This window comes from Miniopterus schreibersii, assembly GCF_964146895.1.
Source record: "Miniopterus schreibersii genome assembly, chromosome: 9".
In the NCBI taxonomy this organism is placed as follows: Eukaryota; Metazoa; Chordata; class Mammalia; order Chiroptera; family Miniopteridae; genus Miniopterus; species Miniopterus schreibersii.
The window spans coordinates 79828694-79851654 of record NC_138118.1 but is presented as its reverse complement, the minus strand read 5'-3'; the positions used below and the strand labels follow the sequence as shown (position 1 = coordinate 79851654).

General features: G+C 48.9%; 1 protein-coding gene across 1 annotated transcript in view; it reads left to right on the top strand.

The window, feature by feature from the left end:
• Positions 1 to 10705: 10705 nt before the first annotated feature.
• AOAH (acyloxyacyl hydrolase) overlaps positions 10706 to 22961 on the top strand; it is a 94378-nt gene continuing 82122 nt past the window's right edge. Inside the window, 2 exon segments of the mRNA XM_081146825.1 lie at positions 10706 to 11106; positions 21162 to 21257. Coding sequence (XP_081002951.1) covers positions 10980 to 11106; positions 21162 to 21257 — 223 coding nt within the window. The 5' untranslated portion in view covers positions 10706 to 10979.

The window sequence follows — 22961 nt, the reverse complement described above, 5'->3', positions numbered from 1 at the left end:
GCGTAAGTTAGAAACGTGCCTGCTGGCCGTCACGTGAAAACCTGACTTTGCCTCCAGATTCTGTGTCTGGTCAGCCAGCCGTACATCTGAGGCTCTTGGGGGAAAGGAGACAGAGAACATTCCAACCAAATGCCAATCGCTTTCACCTGGAGAGTGGACTCCCGGTCTCCGTGGGGTCGGCTGAGACCTGCACTGTCCAGAAGCACGTGGCCCCTCGGAGCCCAGTGGCTTGGCAGCTAAGTGGGTTCCAGTGCGTCGCCCTGTCCCGCCCCTTCTCCTCGGCACCTGCTCTGCTCTTACTGATTTCACTGCTCTGAAGGCGGGGGAGAGGAGGGACCCCCCACCCATCCCCTACAGAGATTCACTTCCCTCTTCACACTGAGGGGTCCAGCTGTCTCCAGTCCTGAGCGCGGTTCGGGGCGGGAGGCCTGCCACCCTGCCACAGGCATTCGGCCCATACCCGCTTCTCTCTGCCATCCTTCTGCCAAGCCCCGCAGCTCGCAGCCCCGCGGCGCCCGGCATTTCCCCTCCATGCCTCTAGCTGTGCCCCCCCCCCATGCCTGTCCTACTTCTCGCTTGACTGGGGCTCATCAGACCCATTTAATCTCTTCTTCCTGGCTGCACCGCGAAGACTACATCTCCCAGACTCCCTTGCTGTTAGTCAGACCATGTGACTGGGTTCTAGCCAATAGAGCGTGAGCGGGAGGGTGTCCTTCCAGCCCCCGACCCGTTAGAACCTCTTTCCGGTCTGCAGACTAATGACTGCAGAGGGTGGAGGCGATGGGGCCGCGGGAAGGAAGCCACCCAGGTCCTGTATCTGCACCTGCCGGAGAGCCAGCCGCCTGCTGAGCCACAGGAATCGGGTTTTGGAAAGTGAGACGCGAACTTCCATTATGTCTGCGGCTCGTTCCAGCAGCCGGCGTGACTCTGACTCTGGACACAGCTGACTCTGGGCGCGACCTCGCCATCCTGGTCACCAGGGCGCACCTGTAACCCAGCTGTCCCCTGCTCAGACGTCCTCCGGGCAGCCAGAGATCTCTCATCCTTGATCTTTAATGTTAAGGGCTAAAATTTCTTCAAACTTAGGGGGGAATTCAGATCTCTTCGCCTCCCACCTTCATCCTACCGACACGTCCTGCGTCCCCCGAAAGACGTTTCTCCTGGTCACTGTCGCTCTGACCTCTCTCCAGTGGGCAAGGACGGGACGAGGCCCTTTGGTCTTTCGTGTCCCTTCGAGCACAGCCGCCTTCCTTCTGTGTCCAGGTAAGTTCTGGTTTCAATGCAAAGTGTGGCCACTCGGGGCCGTCAGTTGTAGGTTTGTTCTCGCCTTGACTCTTGCTGAATCTCCACGCGCCGGGGTCCACGTCAGGGAATTCTGTGCCGGTGGGTATTGCACACACCGCGTGTGAACCGGGAGGCGGGGAACACTGGATGTACACTTGACACCCACCTCTTGACATGAGTTTAAGTGATAAAACCAGATTTTATTCAGTAACTACTGATAGTAGAGGGAAGAGCTGAGTCCCATCCTGTTTTGTGCAGACGTGACCAAGTGTTTTAAAGGGGGAATGAAGGAGTAGCGGGCGCAATCGGGGCTCAGTAGAGTCAGGAAGTGACAATGACAAAGGGTTGGTCTGTTCAATGTGACCAGAGTGTCTGCTGGCTGGTAATTATCCAAGTTGGGGTTCTGGCCTCCCACAGAGATGGGGGACGGAGGCCCAGTCCTCCCCAGTGATTGCATTTCAACAGACTGGCTTTCGGGTCCTTGGAAGGGCGCCTCTGAGTTGTAGGAGAGACACATTCACAGCTGTGAGGTCTTTTGGGCAAATTGTCGGGAAAGGCAGCCCAGGCTGCCGTCTTCCACGCCCCGGGCCTGGAACGCTCCCTTCCGCAGGGCCAAGGAGCCCGCGCACCTGTGCGGCGCTCACCGCCGGGCGTGGGCGGCGCTTCCTTCTCGGGCTCCGCGGGGCTCCTCTGTTCTGAGTCTGCTCTGCAGAGGGCAGCAGGGGTTCCACAAAACCGAAGAGGCTCTGCAGCAAATTAAAGTCTGGGTTTTATTTTATTCCTGGAAATGTTTTCAGCTCTTTAAATATGCCTCGTGGCCACCCAAATTGGAGATACAAATCTTAGCATTTTCCAAACTTATTTCCCCACTCAACAGTTTTTTTAAGGAACAGCTGTTATTATATCAAAATATTCCACCCAACTCAGGTTCACCACTGCTGCTCCATACCTTCAGTATCAAAAAACTGCCTTCTCATTTGGAGCAAATGCATACCCCTCCCCTTTAAAAAAAAAAAAAAAAAAAAACTTTTTTATTGATTTTAGAGAGAGAGGGAGGGAGAGAAACATCTATGAGAGAGAAACATTGACCAGCTGCCTCCTGCTCACCGCCTACCGGGGATCAAGCCTGAAACCAGGCATGTGCCTGACCAGAAGAACCGGTGACCTCCTGGTGCACAGGACGATGCCCACCCAACGGAGCACACCGGCCAGGCTGCATCCCCGTCCTAATGACGCCCCGCCGTCATTCACGCGGCCCTCCAGACAGGAATTTACTGCGGGCTGCTCGTGCCACAGTCCCCTCGCCGCGCACGGGCTCACTCTCACCCCCATCCGAGGTCCCGCTTCCCTCCCTCAGACACGCGGGGGAGGCGGGAGTTTTCAAGGTGAAAGTTATAGCCCAGCAGTGGGTCATGAAATCGATTTAGAGGGTCAGTGACCAGCATTTTTTAAAAAAAATAGTAAAATAAAAGAGAATAAAAAATATCGGAGTGCTTCCCAATGGAACTTGGTGAAACTTTTGCCTGGGTTCCGAGCCACGGCATGAAATGTGTTTCTTACTTGAGGCTGTAGTCGGAAATGTTTGAAGGCCACTGAACTAAGGTGCCAACAATAAAGGGTGTGGCGAAGCCCAGCAGCCAACGCTGGGTTAGCAAAAATGTCCTGTATCTCCCTCCTGACTTTTTTAAGCGATTCTGCCCCAGGGTGTCCGTTTCGCATGACAAACAGAAGGACCCAAGCGCTTCTCCGCTGATTAACCTCTGAGGCTCCCACCCCTCGCCCACGGGGCCTCCCTCCCTACCGAGGCTGCCTAAGTACTTGACATGGACATGGACGGATGATGAAGTGGGATGAAACGCCAGTGGAATAGCTCTCGGGTCTGTGAGAGGACCGGGAGTAGCCCTCTGTGCCATGTCCGCAAGGTCTTCTAGAGCCTTCTCTCCACACACCCTGAGCTGAGCCCAGGGCGGGATTTCTCCTTTCATCAGCCCAAAGAGCTCACACGTGGCGTCAACCGCTTCCCCAGCTGTAGCCCTTTAACACTCCCGCTCTCAGCTCTGCCCCTTCCTGCGCCCCCCCCCCCCCCAGGCACTGACGTCGGGGATCCTCCAAGGCTCTGCTCACAGCTTCTCCCTCCACGCTTTCCACATGTGTCTTTGTAACAACGCTGGCGCTGAACTGTGAGTTTCCGTGTGTCCGCTGCTTCTCCTGAGCGTGGATCCTGGGCATCGGCTTTACCAGAGCAAGGGCTGTTTTCTGTTGCTGTTGTTAATCCGTTGATTTTTTTTAGAGAGAGTGGAAGGGACAGGGAGAGCCAGAGAGTGAGAAACATCGATGTGAGAGAAGCACATCGATCAGTTGCCTCCTGCACCAACCCCAGCTGGGGCCAGGGATCGAACCTGCAACCCAGCTATGTGCCCTTGGCTGGGAATCGAACCCAAGACCCTTCAGTGCACAGGCCGACGCTCCAACCACTGAGCACACCCGCCAGGGCTCCCTAGATGTTTTCAAATCCTCCCTCTGTGCTGGAATCTCCTGGGGCCTTGGGTGAGCTGGTCTGTACCTAGCGCTCCAGCCTCCGCTCCCTCACACCCTCCTTCGCGTTCTGGGGGCTCCCCAGCGCGGACCTGCAACACCCCGGGAACTGCAACAGGAAACACAGCCAGGGGACAGTGTCTGTGACCTGCGCGGAAGTCCAACGGTTAATATATAAACAGTTTCTACAAATCAATAAGAAAAACATGAACAGTCCAAAAAGAAAAAATAGAAAGAGATTTTAAAAGGGAATATAAACATATGTAGGGTGAATAAATATAACAAAATTAGACCCAACTTCAATAGTAACAAAAGAAATACAAATTAAAACAACAGCATGTTGTCTGCCTTTGTGGTAAAGTGAGGGGAATTAAGGCCTCTTCTGGGCAGCTGATGAAATACAGATTGGCAAAGAATGTCTCATGGGAAACTTTGCTTTAAAAAAAAAAGTCTATAAAAATGCATAACATTGACTAAGCAGTTTCACAGCTACAAATGTATTCTGAGGAAATAATTAGTGGATTGGGAAATTTTTTTCGCTTTGGGGATGTATAACACAGTGTCATTTTTAAATAGCAAATAGACAGAAATAATTCAAAGTTTAAATAATAAGGTGTGTTTTTTTAAGTTCCATAATATACATTCTGTGTTTCTATTTCAAAGGCAAGTCTGGAAGTGTAATTGTTGACATGATTTTTATCTGTTTAAATTTTACTGCTAAGTTTTAAGGGAAAAGAGTTTATAAAAATGTATGACAGTGTTTTATTTAAAAATTTTATGTGCATAAAACGGAGGGAGCATGCCTACCAAAGTGCAAACGTTGGTTATATCTAGACTAGAGCTGCCGGTGAGGAACTTTGGGGGAAGCATTTCTACATTTTTCCATCTTCAAACAATAAAAATGATTTACTTTTATAATAAAAAGCGGTTTTAAAATAACTCAGATCAAATTGCCAAACTCTGAGTTATTTATTGTCGAAGGCAAAGACTTGAGCAACTTAATTTTAAAAATAGAGTTAAGCATTTACTTCGATCCGCGAGACATCTGTGAGCGTCTTCTGAGAGCGGCCTGGCTGTGTGCTCCGTGGGAGGCGCTGTGTTCGAACGGTAGTTCCCACAGCCCCTTAGATAAGCCTCCTGAAATTTCCAAATTACAAAAATTGTTCGATGTACGGATCTCGATGATCGTGCCAGAGCTGTCGGAGTGCTCGTTAAGTCAGACAATATAAAGAAACTCCGTTGGAGCAGACCCCGCCGAAGCCGACTGAGCACTCGGAGCCGGCGCGTTTGCTGTTGCGGTCTCCCCTCCAGAACGCGCGGGCGGGGCAATAAACACCACAGAGTATTTCACATTTTTCATCTTGAATCTTTAATGGGCCTCAGTATTGAATCAATTGAAAACCAAACACAGGAGCACTTCCATTCCCGATGGCGACGGAGCCACGGGTACCAAACGACCTCCCGCTGGAGGCAACTGTGAAGCTGGGCGAGTGCCAACCACCGCTGGGGGCGTCGGCGAACACCAGGGAGCCGGGGGTCCTCGGCAAGGCCACGTTCTCACAGACAAGGCGGGGACCCTGCGGAGAAGGGAAACGCGTCAGGCGAGCCAGGCCTTCGTGCGTGAGACCCTTCCGAGGCACTTTCTGCCCCGAGGGGAGGCACCGTCCCGTGCGCTGGAAGGTGGCGGGTTCGATTCCTCCACTTTGCTGGCTCGAAAGGGACATGCTTTCCCCTCCTTTCTGTCTGACCTGGAACCCTCTACTTTCATCCCTTGTTCTTCTTCCTCTTTTTTGTTTTGTTTTTAGAATAGTTTATTGGTTTTTAGAAAGAGAGGAAGGAAGGGGAGACAGAGAAACATGGATGTGAGAGCACAATATCGATCTGCCTCCTGCACCACCACCCCCCCAGGGATCGAGCCTGCAACCCAGGCATGTGCCCTGCCCGGGAATCGAACCCGCAGCCTTTCGGTGCACGGGATGACACCTGACCAGCGAAGCCACACTGGCCAGGGTCCCTTGTTCTTCTAGAGTGAGCTAGTTAATGACTGTATCAGTCCCCTACTGCTGTGTAACAAAGTACAGCTAAGGTAGCAGCTTGAATCAACAGGACTTTGTTATCTTCCAGCTCCCAGGCTAGACTCGGGGTCTCGGCAGAGCCGCCCCCTTCTGGAGAGCGTGCTTCCTCGACTCCCAGCCCTGGGGCCGCCTGCCTCTCTGGGCCCACCGCCCCTTCTTGGCATCACTCCACCTCTGCTTCCGTGGTCACGCCTGGTCCTCTTACCTGGACCGTCGACCTCTCTCCTATGAGGGCACTCGGGACAATGTTGGGCCCGTCCGAACAGTCTAGGGTACTTCTCTAGTTCAAGGCCTTTAACTTAATTACACCGGCAAAATCTCTTTGGCCACGTAAAGTCAATATATAAAGGAACTTTATTTGATTGCCACAAACTGAAAAGAAGAAATGAAAGCCAGTGTGTGGTGTCTGGCTTGGGGACAGGAGGCCAGTCCTTTGGCTGGGGTTTCCTGAAGGTCGCTTCATGACAACAGGGGACACAGGACCAGTTGTCCACTGATGTCCTTGTGCAACAGGAAGAGATTGTGTCACAACGTTAATGAGGAAATAAGTGTGCCCCAACTTTACACAATTTCTCAGTCAAGGGGCTAAATTTAAAGAGGAAATCTCCAGTTCATGGGAAGTTCACACCTATGGGATACAGAATGAGAAGTTGAGAAAAGCAAGACCTTCCAGACCCGTGAACCTCTAGAAGAAATCAATGGGTTTCAGAAGCCCACAATTTTTTTAAATCCATGTGTCAAATTTAGTGTTTGTGTTACGAGCTTTTTTTCCCAGGAAGAAGATACAGAGCTTTCATCAGAATTGCTAAGGGATCTGTGACTATAACATAGAAGATATTTTCTATAAAGTGATCAATTGGGAACAGATAAAAAAAATCCTCTGTCATTAATTTCCTGATACAAGAAGTTGTTTCATTATATCCGTGAAATGTGCTGAAAAGGCATACGAATCGCAACAATCCTGTATGCAAGCCCCGGAGCTCAACGTCTGCACCCCTCCCGGGGCAACTGGAAGCAAAGAGCCCAGCTCCCCGCTCTGGGGGGGTGAGGCCACGAGTTACCCAGGGAGGGACTTTTCACGCAGGTCCCTGCTCCGATCAGGTGGGTGAATGATGACAGAGGGCACGAGCGGCGACCCCATATTGAAATAAACTGATTTACTAGATGGCACAACACGGGAACTGTGACTCCACAGAACATAAGCTCAGTGAGGGCAGGGGGCTTTGTGGGTGCTCTTAACCTCCACGCCCACGACAGCGCATTGAATGAACGGCTGGGTGAAGAGTTGTCCAGCCCTGGGGCTGGGGCTCAGTTGGGCGGAGCCTCGCCCTGTACACGGAAAGGCTGTGGGTTTCATTCCTGGTCAGGACACATACCCAGGTTGAGGGTTCGATCCCCAGTCTGGGCTTCTATGGGAGGCAACCGATGGATGTTTCTCTCTCACATGGATGTTTTTCTCTCTCCCCCCTCCTCTTTCTTTCTCTGAAATCAATAAAAATAAATAAATGTAAAATGAAAAGAGTTTTCTAGAACCCTGTGAAGACTCTGGATCCATATAAATTAGGCTGATTTTAAAATGTATTTTACCACTAATAAGAAATTTATTTGATTTTATTTAAAAGTCAAACATTGACATTAAGTAGAAAATTTAATATTGTATCTGTAATTGTTTTCATGCTGAAAGTTTGAAAGCTATTCAATGAAGCATTTTTATTTTCTTAAATGCAAGGTTTCCTATTCACTCACGTTGTCTCTTCGACCCTCACAATTTTCCTGTAATATTGGCACCCGAGACTCCATTTTACAGTTAAACCAGCTGACACTGAGAGAGGCAGATCAGCTTGCCCAAGGACACACAGCTAGTAAGTTATGAAGCCATGATGAAAACAGATCAAGGCCACAACCTGGGAATGCGCCCTGGCCAGGAATCGAACCCACCACCTGCCACACGGGCAGGTCCAGAGCTCCTATTAGCCAACACACCCCCTCGTCACGGACTAATTAACCATTTCCCTAGCGGAGGACAGAGAGAGGACCGCGCGGGCTGGACTGAGCCCTGCCTGGGCAGGAGAGGGCAGGGCAGGTGTGAGCCGAGGAGCACCGCCGAGAATCCTGGGAAGCGAGAGTGACAAGAGTGACGCTTGGTGTCAAAATGAGAGAAAGTCAAAGAGAAGATCACCAGCTTTTCCAATATCTTCTGTCACCCAGGTCGTTCAATCTTTCTGATTAAGGAGCTTGCTGTGAATGAGATGGTTGAGGCGAGTGCAGGTCAGAAACGACTTTGGAAGTATATTCAGACCAGACAAGCCAGGACCGGGGGGAAACATTTGGGAATTGTGGACCCTCAGCCTCTGCTGCAGACGGACAGACTGTGCTTTGCTGTCTGAGCAAAGTGAGTGCCAAAGTGTTTCAGGGAAGAACCTCATTCTCAAACGCAGATTGTGAGATCGGAATTGGAGCATCTAGCAGGCAGGGGCCCTCTAGGGACATCGTTCAGGGCCCAGCTAGTTGATATAAACCACAAGGAGGTAGGTCAGGGCCTTTCAGCAGGCTGTGCAGAGACCTGGGTCGTCTGCACTCAGTGCTCAGTGAAGAGGCAGACCCGTCGGGGAAGATGGGACCAGCCAGGCTGAGGGACACCCACCTGTGCCGGCGGAGGAGCCCTCACCTCGGGGACAGGAAGCAGGTTCTGTCTTGTGAATGGGCACATGCACCGGCTTCGGCACAGTTGGCAAAATCACTCCCTGACCTCTGGGTTCCTCTTTAACCCTGCCCAGTACGAACCCACCCTTCAAGTTATCTTCATGATCACGTCCATTTATGGAAGACCTACTATGTGTCGGGCACTGACATACCCCTGCAGCTGAGAAATCTCACCCCTGGAAATGGCAAGGGACCTGCTCGGTGCTGCCCGGTTCAGCCAGGAGTGCCCGGTGTGTCCTTGAAGCCTGAGCACAGCCGTTGTCTCAGGCCACCATCTCCCTGGGTGACTCACCCCCTGTGGCCTGGAGCCTGACATTGGCACACAGCCTTTGCGCGTGACATTCCTCCCACCCTGAGATTCTGCAGGCCTGCTCGGAGCTATAAACTTACACCAGGAGGATTTCAGGAGGCCCAGCGCCTGTGCCCCGTGCTCTTCTGGAGGCCGCCGAAGATTCCTCACCCACCCGGGTCAACCAATGAGACTGTGCTCCCGGGGTGCCCCGTCTGCTCCATGCCGCTTCCCCACGTCTTGGCCCCCAGCTACCACGGGTGTCTTAGAAGCCTCCGGAAGCCTGGCCCAGCCTCGGTGCAGATTTTACCCCACTCATCCCGGGGTCCTGGGATACCAGCCAGAGCCTCGCCCCACGCAGCACGGACTTCTCGCCAGGTGCACCGCGTTGTGGTTTAGATGCATCATCTGCGGCCGTCCTCCCAGCAGCCCTGTAGACACATATTATCATCCCAGTAGAAGCAGACTGCAGCGTGGGGCGGTCCCCTCGCTGCCTAACACATGACTCGGCAGTAAACAAGGGATGGCTTTTTGAACAGGGGTCTTTCTCTTTGCCATCATTCCACTACCCTGCCTCCCCAGGAAGTCTCTAGAGCTTCTCTGGGCCCTGGCCCCTGCGGTGGTCCTGGTGACCTCCAGAGCTCCCCTTGGCCACAGGGTCAGGGACATGGAGAACCAGGAGCTCAGCCTCGGAGGAATCCACGGGCCCGCGATGACCAAGGACACTCATGGAGTCAGTCGGCCCAACTTGTGCTGGTGCCCAAGAAGGGAGGCTCTCCGGGGTGTGATAATTCCTCCATGGATTGAGATTTAATACACTGGTGGTGGTTTAATGCTTAAATAAAAATTGGTATTTCCTACATCCTAGAAAGAATACAAGTCTAAAATTCCGCCTGCTACTCACAATACTATTCCTATGTAAAAGCTGGAGGGGGGGGGGTCAAGGGAGGGGAGGAGAGGGGAGGAAGGACCCCTACCAAGTTCCATTAATAATATTTTCTGAAGTTTATAATAAGCTCTCCTCATAGCCCAAGCAGGAAGACTACGAGTCCCTCGGTTACCTAGACTGTGGCCCTTTGGCCCAGCTCCCTCATTCTGCATGAGAATGACTGTGACTGCTGTGTCCTGTTGTAGAAAACAAAGCACTTAGATTGCCTTCCCCCGATCAATGATCTGGTTCCCTTTTGCTTGTTTGTTTTCTCCAGAAAAACAGCATCCAGTTCTCATCTTCAAAACCTAAAATCTTAAAAATGCAGAAATCAACCCCAGGGGGAACGCAGACGCACCGGGACGTTCTGGAGAGAGGCGCGCGTCCTGCACACCAGGCAAACTCGACTTGGTTCACTCGGGCGCCTGTTTTTCCTGACACGGCCACGCTGACTCCCGCCATTGCCTTGCTCCCTCGCACGCCGAGTGAAAGGCCTGGAGGAAACGTGGCCCTTTGAAGAGTAATCCACCTTCTCTAGAGGAAATAACTAGTTGACCAGCCTGGTCCTCAGCAACCAAATAAGGAGCCCAACCTCACCACATACAGCTGTTCAGAGCAGAAGTAAGTAAGTCGTGGACATAAGTTATCCTTCCTATAGCCTGTGGGCATTGCTGATGCAATTGCTGCAGGGTTGTGTGTGTGTGGCTTTAGTGTGTGTGTTTTTCTGCAGTTTTGGTTTTAGTCTAGTTTTGCAAAAACGAAAGGAGAAGTGCCCCCTAACCACCCCCAGGAAGAGTCCCCAGCCTCGGGGTTCCTGAGGTTTCCGCAGCTGACTTCAGCCGGCAAGCACAGAAGAGGGCGTTTCTGCCTCATGCAACTTGGGGTTTTTCCTTTTCTGGCACTTTTTAGCTCAGAGCAGGACCCCGTCCAGCTCTCCCTGGGGCCTCAGAGGCTCTGTCAAGGATCTGCCGTAGCGACAAGTGACTCTGTGTTTGTGTGTCTTCATTGGTTTCACACTTACTGAAAAGCGTGTCTGTGAGTGCGGTGTGTGCGTCAAGGACGGAAGAGAAGGGGAGGGAGAGAGGCTGCTCGGTTCTGCGGCCTGCACTTCGCTCAGCCAGCGGCGTCTGCAGCCGGGCCGGCCTCTCCTGGTGCGGAGCCGGACATGAAGTCCCCCCGGAAAGGCCTTTGGGCGGCTCCTGTGCTCCTTCTCCTGCCCTTTTACACCTTGGCCTCTCCAGCCTACGAGGACCGGCCCCGTGCCAGGCCCTCCACAGGGCACACCTGCTTAGGTACGTAAACATTTTGCATATTTATATGTGGATATAACAATGGGGTCAAATAACTTTGCTTGCATAGACGATCGCCTATTGAATGACATCAATAGCTGTGAGATTCCAAGTAAGACACCAATAACCTCACCGACGTGGAAAACTCCGAGCCTCAGAGTGAGCATTCGCACTACACAGCAGGTGTGGGGAGAAGCGCTCTGTGCAGTTGCTAATTCCAATTAGCCGTAAAAGTCTGCCACCGCGTTGGCAGCTGGAAGCTCCCCTCCCCGAGACTGGCAACCGCAAGAGCCTGGCATTCTTACCCCCTTTTGCAAGGACAGAGGCAGCCTGGCCAGTAGAGAGAAGATGGACTTTGGGCTCAGACAGACCCGAGTCCCCACCCTCCCACCCCTTCCCCTGTGCTCGATCCCTCCCTGTCTGTGAGGCCTTGTGTTAACCTGTTACTTAACCCTCCCACGACTCCGTGTTCCTATTGATGAAACACAATCCCCCCCTCACAGGGACGCTGTGAGAACTGAGGCCGTGCATGTAAATTTGGAGCATTTGCACAAGCTAAGGACTGGAGGACCTCAGTTTCCCCTTTCTCTCAGGGAACCCAGGTTGCCGACCATAAGACGGTCACCTGGAAACATCAAACATTCACTGAGATACGGTTCTTTCATCTTTCACTGAAGTATTTTATTTCCAAGTTCCTGATATTTTTTTTGGTTTTGGGGACTACTTTTGGAGAGGAGTAAAAGTAGGAAAGACCATTGATATTCATATTACCCCTGGAGCTTCCAGACAGTGGCAGGCGTTTTCGTGGGTCAGTCGTTGGAGCCAAGGAGACTCAGAACTCCTGGTAGCAATTATTCAACGAACACTCAGAAAAAGAACCCAAAGTGTAAGCATGACGGCCACATCTTACCAATGGAAAATCTGGACTCAGATTCTGACACATTATTTCTAGAGACAGCACAGAAAATATCTAAATTAGTCCTATTTCTCAGAAAACCATGACCCCGGGTAATTACACATGATCGTGAACATACCTCTAATGCCAAAGTCTCCTTTTAAATTAAAACTTTCAGACCCAGATTCCCTGGGAGTCCTGGAAGCAGAGGTCAGTGACTCCCAAGAACCATGTCGAGGAGGCCATCCTCACCCACCATTCAGTTTTGTCAAATAATTATTTACCACCATTTCATTTCTCCAAACAAGACCCTCAAGCCCATCTAGTGGAGATATGCCTGAGGAAAGGCTTAAGTGAAACAAGGTCTACTTCTAGGATGGTCACAAATTAGATGTTTAGATTTAGGCAAGTTGTCTGAGATATTGGGCCTCCACTGCTTCAAAGCAGACCTGAGATATGCATTCCCCTCCCTGCCCATTCCTAATGAGGCACAGAGAACTCAAAGGGGGTGCTGAAAGGATCCAGGACGGGGTTGTTCTGGTTGCCTATGGATGCACAACAAAATATTTAAAACATAACCATCTCGTTATATCGTAATGTGGTGGGTCAAGGATGTTTTGGAGCCTGGCTAGTGATTCTTCCGCTCCATGTAGGATTAACAGAGGTCACTAAGTGGGATTCAGATGGAAGATCGGTGGTTCTGGAATGATCCAAGACAGCTTCACTCACATGTTTGGTGCATTGTGAGAGGAAGGTGGCTAGAAGGTTGGCCCTTCGACCAACTGTGGCTCTCACAGTCCAGAGATCGCATGTAATAGTTCAGTCCACACAGAGACGGATTGCTGTTCTGGCTGCCAATCAACTTCCCAGCAGAAAGAATCTGCCGGGTAAGAGGCAGGTGGGAGTGAGAACACCTCCCAGTAGAGACGTGGCTGCCAAGGTCATAAGGGAGGGGCCAGCTGTCACAGAAGGGGGGGGGTCATGGGGACTGGAGATACTCCAAAAGGAGCCACACAGATGTTACTGAGGGACTGAGTCAACCTCCCCACCATAAACAACTAGCTCCCGTCCCACAGGGAACCTGCGCCCTGGGAACCAAACAGCAGACCTGGTCAGAAGACATGATCTTGAACAGAGTCCAGCCTCAGAACTAAGCTGGGCGAAGCCCCAAGCATCCCTTTTTCAATTTATCATAGTTCATTCGCACTGAGCTGTACATCCCATTTGATCACTAAGCAAACCTGATCCTACTGGGCCCTTTCTGCCACTTTTCAAATATTATCGAATTAATTATTTTTTCCAAAACATTTTCTTTACATGGGTGATTTAGGGGCAAAGTAATCCTTATGTTCCAAAGTCATTGACATTAAAATTAATTCATTGAGGATTTTTTTATTTTTATTTTTTTAGCACTGTTTGGTGCTCGGGAAGTCTTACAAAATGTGAAAGAAAAGCACACATTTTCCCCCTCATTCGTGTTTGGTTACATATATAAAATGCCTTCAGACTCAGTTAAAAACCCTTCTACCCACCCTTCTTCCCACCCCCACACCCTAACAGAGGGTCGGAGGTGACATTATAGTTTAAATAATAAGAGGTGTTCTATGGTTTCAAGCCAATGTGAATGGCAAAATGACAGTGTCACTGGCAAAAATAAGGAATATTTAGACACAGCCAGCAGAGAGGGTTGCAAATGTATGATCACAATTTGTATATACAGAAATTTCACTTTCTCTGCTTCTCGGTAACTGAACACTTGTTCGCAAGCCACCGCTGCTGGCCGAGAAGACGTTTCATCATCTCGCCACTTACATGTCAAAGACCTGACTAGGCCATTGAGATTTACGTGGAGGACATTTTTTCACAACCTAATGAGCTAATTCTGCAGAGCCAACATGCGACAAAAATATATACGAAGCGCGCATTAAGATAAAAGATTTTACTTAAAATACCGTGCAGGCAAAAGTGCATTGAAAAAAGTAATGGCTCAGCTTCCCAATTTTTTCTGAGTACATTAGGTTTGAACAAGGTCTCTCCAAGTGAAATTGTAACAGACATAATTATAAGATAAGTCTTTGCAAAACATTTCTTGTATTTCCCAGAAATTGAGAAAGTGACTAGATAACAAACGCTTTTGCAAGTCAGGTGGTTTCTTGTGCTTTGCTTTCGATGCGATTGAATGGGAATCTAATAGAGTTGTCAAGTGATGATAGATCATTTGAGATAATTCTCGAAGACAGATCACTCATAAGATTTTTGATATCTAACTGAGGAGTTAATGCATTAAGTGACTTTGCTATATCAAAAGTCCTTTCATTCCCATTGACTTAGTTAAGTAAATGTGTTTTCTTAGCACTTACTTCTTAAAATGAAATGGGAACAGACGTGATTCTGAACCTTGTCACTTTACGTGAATAAGTAATATTTTTCAGCAGATATGGGTACTAATTGAAAGGCCTAACCATCTCATTAAGAGATGTAATTTCAATAAGAATGTACCTTTATTATTTAAGACTTGTTTACCAGATTGGCAATACATATTATTCTGGTAAGTTAATTTTATTCATAAAGGAAACTCTATCCAGAAGAATTTTTTAATACTTAGATGTTATGTTAACAAGAAATTAAAATTTTTACTTAAATTTTATACCTATTTTAATGTTAAGAAGTAGTGTAGTCAATAAAATACTTTCAACAATAAAAGTATGTTACGTTGGGATAAAATTCAATAATTGAAGGAAAATGCAAGGCAGTAGACTTTTTATTGAAATATGAATTCAAGGAGAGGGATTATCAACATTTAATCAAATATTTTTAAGTAGATAAGAATAAATATAAATCTCTATAGTATTTAGATTTACTGGGATACATATAGAAGATTCATGTATTATTTCTACTGTAATATTTACAGTCAGCCTGGAATTATACCCTTTGCATCCATTAAAATGTGGAAGGGGTACATAGCTGTTTTTCTTTTAGGGGCTACAGAGCAAAATGTCTGAAAGCCATTGGTCTCCACTCTGGACTCTACAGCACGAAGCCTGTGCTGGTCTGACCTTCCAGGCCCTTCGCCATCTGGCCCCTTCCTATCTCTCTCGCTCTTCTTTTCCCATATCCCTGGGCTCTAGTCTTGACCAATTCTTTTCTTTCTCACCTGCAAGTCTTAAAAAATGCTCTTACTCTCTTCCCAAAGGCCTTTCCTGCCTTTTTCCGTTAAACGAGGTCCTCCTATTCCTTAATGCTCAGCTCCCCCAGAAACAGTCACTGGTTGCCTGGGACAGAGTTAAGTTCCTTCCTCCTCTGTGGCCCCAAAGCTCTAGCAGGTCCCTGCACCCCAGCACTTACAGGTTGCAAAGACCAGATGGTTCTCCTTGTCATCAGTCTTTCCTACTGGTCTGTGACTTCTCTTACCTTTGTCTCCTCAAGCTTCTGAGCACATAGTAGGTGCTCCTACGTATGTGTTGAATCAGTGACAGGATGGAATGGCTCCTGGTGTCTTCACTCTCATTTCTTTTTTATTAATGTTTTATGTATTTCTAAACCAGCCAAGCCAACCATCCTATACCTCTCAGCACAGCCTGTTCACGGCCTCTCACTGCCCTTGCTTGGGCCCTGCTCACTCCCGAATGCCCTCAGCCCTGTTCTCACCAGCAGTCATCCGATATCGCGCCTCTCTCACGGCCAGTGTTCTTGGGGAAGGCAGTAGTTTGGAACCCACTGAGCATTTTCTCATAAAATGATGTTCCAGGTGGTGGCTGAGTTAGGCCACAGAGCCCAGTCTTCCCAAAAGTAGTGAAAATACTAGATACCTGCAATTAAAAAAAAAATTCAACCATAGAAAAGCTAAAAACATTGCTGATATTGCAAAATGTTTTTTGAAGATAAGTTCATGAGCTTCTCTATTTTGAAAAGAGTTTATGGAGAATATATCTTTGCTGAATGGTGGACTCGGCAGGTGAGATAGAAGCTAACAATTGTTAGACACCTACTCTGCGCCAGTAGTAAGGATAGCGGTGCCCTGTTCCCACCTGGGCTGGGTGCTACCATCTCTGGCTCGGTAGCCAACATCTTAGGGGAACAGGGCTGGCATTTGGATCATTTTAGGTGATGATTTTCATACCTTTTCTTATTTCCTTTTCTTTTCACCAACATGAGAAAGGCCTGGGATGATGGTTGTTGGTTAAAATTACAAAATACAAAGCCATTTCCTGCTCCCACCCAACCAGGGAAATCTGAGGAGAACAGAATCTCAGTGCTTGTGAAGGGACATTGGAGAGGAGACATGCTTGACAAACTCATGCTGGTCCAACAGGGAGGCAGGGACCCAAACCCAGGTGTGATGTGGCTCCAAGACCTGGGCGCTACACCTCCCCGGGCCCAAAGCAGAAACAAAAAAGCCATTCCGATTCTCACTTGTCTTCACACTTCTCGTCAACTCATTAATAAATCCTACCAGGCCAACCTCCACAATAGACCCCAAATCTGTCCATTCTCCTCTGTCCCCACCGCCACACATCTCTCTAGCCAACCCGCCATCATCTTCCTCCAGGACCAAAGTAGTCTCCCGATTCATCTCCCTGCTCCTTCATTTGCCCCCTAAGCTCCTTCCTCCCCCGACAGCCAGCATGAGCTTTTAAAGGTACAGATCGGATTGGAGCAGCCCCCTCCAGACCACCCGTGACTTCCCATTGCTCTCAGGACGGGTCCCCATCTCTGGCCGTCTCCGCAGCCACGGCCTGGCCTCCACCCAGCCCTGCACCATCTCCCGCCGCTGGGTCCTGGCACCGGTTCATGACCCTGAAGCGGGCACTGACGGCCCTGCCTGCGAAGCCTGCCCCAGGCCCTCGCTCTGCTTTCTCTGTTCCGCTCTATGAACTATAATTTTTCGTATTCTCCCGAGAAGCTTTCTCCATCAGTTCTAGCTAAGAAGGTTTACACCACCCCGCGCATTACCCTCTGTCACTGTATCTAAAATTATTCACAATCGTGTTTGCTTACTTAGGATCACCAGTCCCTAAGAGAATAGAATCTCTCAGAAGGCAGGAACCACATCAGTGTGTCCTCAGCACGTGCCAGAGCCCGGCCCAGGGCCGGCGTCTAGAAGGGTCTCACTCGACACACACTGTGCCCCAGCCCCCGCTCCAGCAATGGTTCCTCCATCTCTGTGAACCCCAATGAGCTGCTAATGTATGCAGAACACTCTGACAGCTGTGAGGACACTCTAGCCATGTGACAAATGACTTCGGCTCCCATTCAGGATCGAAAAGGAGGTGCAGTCTCCGGGAGCCAGGCTCTCCCAGCTGCCAGATGCTTTCAGAGCTTTCCAGTGAAGTGTGGGCTTCAGGCACATGGGGACCAACGTTGGTCCCCCGCGGTTGGCTGCGCTTCCTGCCAGCGCAGGTACCATTATAATCAGGGCCCCAAGGGTCCTGTCTCCCCCCCGAAGGCTTCTGCAGCACAGCCTGCAGCCTGCCTGTGTGTCCAGAGGCAGATCTTTGGGGCAGGTGTTTTTATTCGGGCTCCTTCGCTTCTCTTCCTACAATACCAAGAGTGTCAGCTTCTGTGATACTCATTTCCAGATGCCAGGTGAGGAGAGACTTTCCATACGTGAGGTTTCAGATGGTGACCGCTGAGAAAATGCATAGCCCTCACCCGCTGTCATCGCTCCCTAAATGAACGGTCGCTTGGACAAATTCACTTTAGCGGAGCCCGGCCTTTTATTAGCAGCCAGAGACTCGTCCGTAGCGGAGAAATGACTCTGCGCATGCATCTCTCCAAGGGAAAGCATTCCTTAACTTGTCAAGGCAGGGCAGCCTCTTATTAGGAGCAAGAGCAAAGTCAGTTTCTCCGTTCCTGCCACGAAGGGAGCCCGACACACCTCACTGTGGACCGTAAATGAGCAATCCGCCGGGGGAGGAGCTGCGCCCCTGGAAGTGGGCGGAGGCGGGCGGGGAGCAGAGCTCTAATCAAAGCCGAGCCCGGCCTGGGTGCTTCCATATTTCAAGCCCCATTACCTGCTTTCTCCCGGGTCCTTTTGATCATAACAACTTTTCATGGGCAGAGTGATGATGGTGCCAAGATCCATCCGACCTTCAGAGACAGCTGACTTAGCTTCTTTGGGGCTCCTTTTATTTATCTAACAATTTCCAGTCTTAGCCAGCACTGCTAAGGAGCCAGGAAAGTCATAAGAACCCTCGGCAAGCCCCTGCCGGTGTCTCTCAGTTGGCCGAGCATCGTCCCAGGCACCAAGAGGTCACCGGTTTGATCCCTGGTCAGGACACAGGCCCGGGTTTTGGGCTCAGTCCCCAGTAGGGGTCGTGCAGGAGGCAGACGATCAATGTTTCCCTCTCATTGATGTTTCTCTCCCTCTTCCTTCCTCTCTCTCTAAAAATCAATGAAAGCGGTTTTTTTTAAATTAAAATTTTAAAAAATTAAAAAAAAAAAAAAAAAGAACCCTTGGCAAGATTCTTATGAGTGAAAGAAAAGCCTGAAATTTTAAGTACAGAGCACAGGTTGGTCCTGAGCACAATGCCCGCTTATTCACCCTTCCAAGCCGTGGTCTAAAACAAATACATACATGTGCTGGGGCTGAATGGAGCCTCCCCGAGGAAAGTCCCCAGGAGAGTCCCCTTGTGCTCCCCACTCGTCCACTCCTCCTCCACTACACCAACGGTGGGTTTCCAAGTCGTGCACCTCACCGAGCCTACTTTGTCACTCATTGTAAAATTCTAGGTACCAGTGAGAGAGAAAACTTGCTACTAATTAAATTGTGAAAGAAATGGCGAAAGAGACCATGCTCTTTCCGGCTCCCAGTCTTGTTTCTTTCCTGGGAACCCCTTTTCTCCCACTTGCTCTGCCTTAGATTTTCTTAAAGTCCCATCTCTGGGCGTCCAGTGCTGCAGTTCACTGACGCGACGCCCTGCGAGGCGATGACTGTGCAAGATCCCCGCCCTGCCCCACTGCGTGCTTCTTCGCCCTGAGCCGCACGTGGGGGCCGTTTGCTCTAGAATCTGCTGTCTGGCTCCGGAAGGGGCACTGGCTGTTTCACGCCAGAGTAGCAGCGGAACCACATCCTGTAATGAGGCTGGAACAGAGCAAACAACCCTGTGGGCGAGATGACTGAGCCAGAGCACAACAGCAGGTGCACCTGCCAAGCCTCTCCCATGGGGACCCCAGCAACCGACAAGGGCACTGTCACCCAGGTGGCTGGCTCCCCTGTGAGCTCACTTCAAGTCAGCAAACATCTGGCTCCAAGCCTGGCCCCCCTGCTCCAAACCAGGCCCCATGTCAGGCACTCGGAGTGAGAGTAAGACCCCCGTTCCCGCCCTCGGGAATTTACGGTTTAACTCTCAACTCTTAAACATGAAGCTCCAGAGGGTAGTCACTTGTGCAAAGTCACTCCATTTGTAAGTGGCTGAGTCTGTAACGGAAACCAAGTTTTCTTATTTCAAAGCCTCCCCCTTTTCAAACAAACCACACTGCAGACTCTTAGCACATCGCAACATAATTATTCATAATTGTTTTTCAATTGCTGCTAACATCTATTTAGCTCTACCTACCTTAACAGGCAATCCGCAGAGACATAAGTAGGGCTGTAAACTTGTGTTATAAGTATTGAAAATATTCACATATACTAAACATATTTTATGTATTTAAAATAAAAGTGAAATTGGTTTATCTTTGGGTGATTTCAGTGATGTTTATCTTTTTTATACTGTTCTATATATTTTTTTTAATTTTCCAAAATGAGATTGCATTGCATCTGTATTTTTTAAATTTTATTTAAAAATAATAATAAAATACATATGAAAATGCTTTCCAGACCATAAAGTGCTAATAAGTTTCAGCTACTGAATTCATGGCAAGGTAATGAAACCCTCAGTGCATGGACTAGGTTAAAAGCGCATCTAGTTGACCTTGATAGCTGATGTTGATAAATGCCCCAGCAGGGAGCTGCTCAGGGCAGCAAGGTTGTGGCTCTCACGATCACACTGTCTCGGATTTGCTAAGCCCAGCTCTGCCCAGCTTCATCCGAGGGCACAGAACAGCGGATGCCAACGCCTTGTTGGATGCTGCAGTGTCCAGGAAGGCGGAGGTCTCTCAGTCTCCGTTGCCAGGCCCTCATTTCACAGAAGGTTTGGCTTCTTTGTCTGGCAATGCCCAGTGGTACCATTCACATCTGCTACCCGCCGCCTTTCCTCGTGGAATCCTGGTGGAAATTTCCCTTGCACGGGAATCTGGGTCCCCAGCTCCTTGAGCAGATGGATGATAGTGAGCTCACTGCTGAGCCAGACACCCTGGATCCTCATTTTGGGTGGAAGCTTTCTTTTGCCTCCTTGGAAACCAGCCTCTGCTAATAAGTGCCATCCCTCTTGTCTCAGTGAGGCCTGGCAATGTCCTCCCACAGACTTACTGATCTTGGACCCACCAACCTTTGTATATAGAAGAAAGAGTCCCCTCCCCAGTAGTTCAGGAGGTCAAGGCTGGTGATAGAACCTTCTAGGAGTTCCAGCCTAGCGATTCTTGGCTTTGACACTTATCACATGTCAAGGTAGCTGAAGGCATATATTTTCACTTAATCCAAGGTTCCTTCTAGACACCCATTATATGAGTACTTGCTTTTGAGCCGTGTGCTCTGTGGCTGTGAGGTGAAATAATATTTTACAATAGCGTTAGGCTTTCCAAGGCATGCGCGGCTGCACTGTTATCGCATTTAATCATCACAGCAGCCCCACGGGATCATTACCTCTTCTGCAGGGAGGAGACTAAAGCTCACACAGCCTGGATGGTAAGTCCAAGATTTAAGCTCAAGACTCAATCCTTGCACGAGCTCCTTTAAATGACGTCTTCCTCCCACGTGACCAAAAGGAAACAGAAATAAAGCAACATTCACGGACTGCCCCAAGGTCACACAGCTTACAAGTGGCAAAACTGGGCCGACAACCAGTCTTTCCAACCCTAAGCCCGTGATCTTCTCATCACACTTCATGCTTCACTACAAATCACAGTGAATTATGCCCACAGTAGATTCTCAAAGGTGAACATAAGTTCTCTGTTCTGGAAAGGTCTGTGTTCTCAAGGACACACACGTCCCCTCTCTTTCCCTGGACTGCCCAGCACAGGTTTCTCTGTGGCCCTGCTGACACGGTCTTCTCTCTTCCAGGCTGTGTGGTGGTGGTGTCTGTGATTGAACAGCTGGCTCGCGTGCACAACGCCACAGTCCAGGCCTCCATGGAGAGACTGTGCAGCTACCTGCCTGGTAAATACCATACATCAGATCTTTCTTTGGTTGAATTACGGTAACCTTGAAACACCCTTTGGTCCCCCCGACCACCAGTTCCATTCTCCCACCTCTCTAGCGGGAACCACACACTTGAACTTAATGGGACTGTTTTTATACTTTCACGCCCACTCGTATGAATCCATACCCAGTGGATAGTGTTGTTCTGTGGGTGATTTTTTTAACCTTTTCTTGGTAAAACAAATGTAGAAAATGACACAAAGTAAATGTATGCTTTTAACACCTTTGTAAACATAGCTGAGGTCAAGAAGGAACAGAGAGGCAGCCACCCCAGAAGCCCCAGCCACACGCCGATGCCATCATGTCCCCCCATCCCCCTAAAAGAGCAGGGTCCTGAGTTTCACTGCAGTCACTTCCTTGCATTGCTTTATAGTGTTATCACCCAAGCGGGCATTCCCAGGCACCATCGTCTTGACCAGTTTTAAAATTTTTGGTGTGTCCTTTGCGTCAATTTGAATCCGTAAGTGTCCTTTCCATCCTTTCCTTTTCGTTGTAAGTGAGCTGTGGCATTTGCCTTGAAGAGTTTCCCATAGTCTGGATTTTGCTGATGGCATCCCTGGCATAATCGAATATGTGTCTCTGCTCTGTCTTCCCTGGAAATGGGCAGCTGCATCCAGAGACTTGATCCGACTCCAGTTTGATTTCTTTGGCGAGACTATAAGTGATGGTGTTTTCTTTCATCAGGAGGCCATCATAAGTGGTTTTCTTTTTTCTCTTTTTGTGATGTTAGCAGCTGTGATGCTCAATGACCAGACCTATTAGTTCACAGGAGGTTGCAAATGGTGCTGTTTTAATCTATCATTTATATGTCATTTAGTAATTGAAGTATATCAGAGACAGTTCCTCTCCTCATCATCATATTTTAAAGACTTTTTTCTCCCATAGTCCCTACTGGTAGTGTTCATACTAGGGAAGGCAGGATAAATACTTAATTCTTTTGCTTTATTTGCCAGTTTTCAAATAATTCATTGCCTTTATATTATCATCCCAAAGTATTCAATTAGCTTTCTTTAAAATATCATTATGCACTCATGAATTTATACATATTTGATGAGTTTGAGTCTATTTCAATTATAGCCTTTTGAAGCTCAAATTGTCCCAACTCTGACCCGTGGGAACCTCTTCTAGTTGGCTCCGGAGGCCTTTGACATGAGCCTAAGTCACCTCACTAACTGGTGTGACAAAGTGTTACAACTCTATCTTGCACATTTCCAGCCCCAGGCTCGAAATCAATCATTTCCCTTAGAAGCCCGGGTTTCTTTGGGTGAGAAACAATATTTTAAGACCACAATCTGGGGGCCTAGGAATGCTCATCACTATTGAGCTGACCATTCTTTCTAGGCCTCTTCAGTAGACACTGATAGGAATACACATATATACATTTACATGTCTCATTTTAAAATAATATATCTAATGAGTTCATTCTGACACTTCAAATCCAAATTCAGAACGACAGAATTTTTTTTTCTTAATCTCTTCTCTACATAGCTGTTATCTGCTTCTTTCCACACTCTAAGTCCTAATTCTCAAGGACAGAGGGATTGATAGAATTAAAATAGCCCATAATTACTCATTTACCTATCCCTCACTGCCCACAGAACAGTCTCGGATATCAATCCTAACGCTGCTACCATTAATATGCTTTATAATCATTGAGAGCAG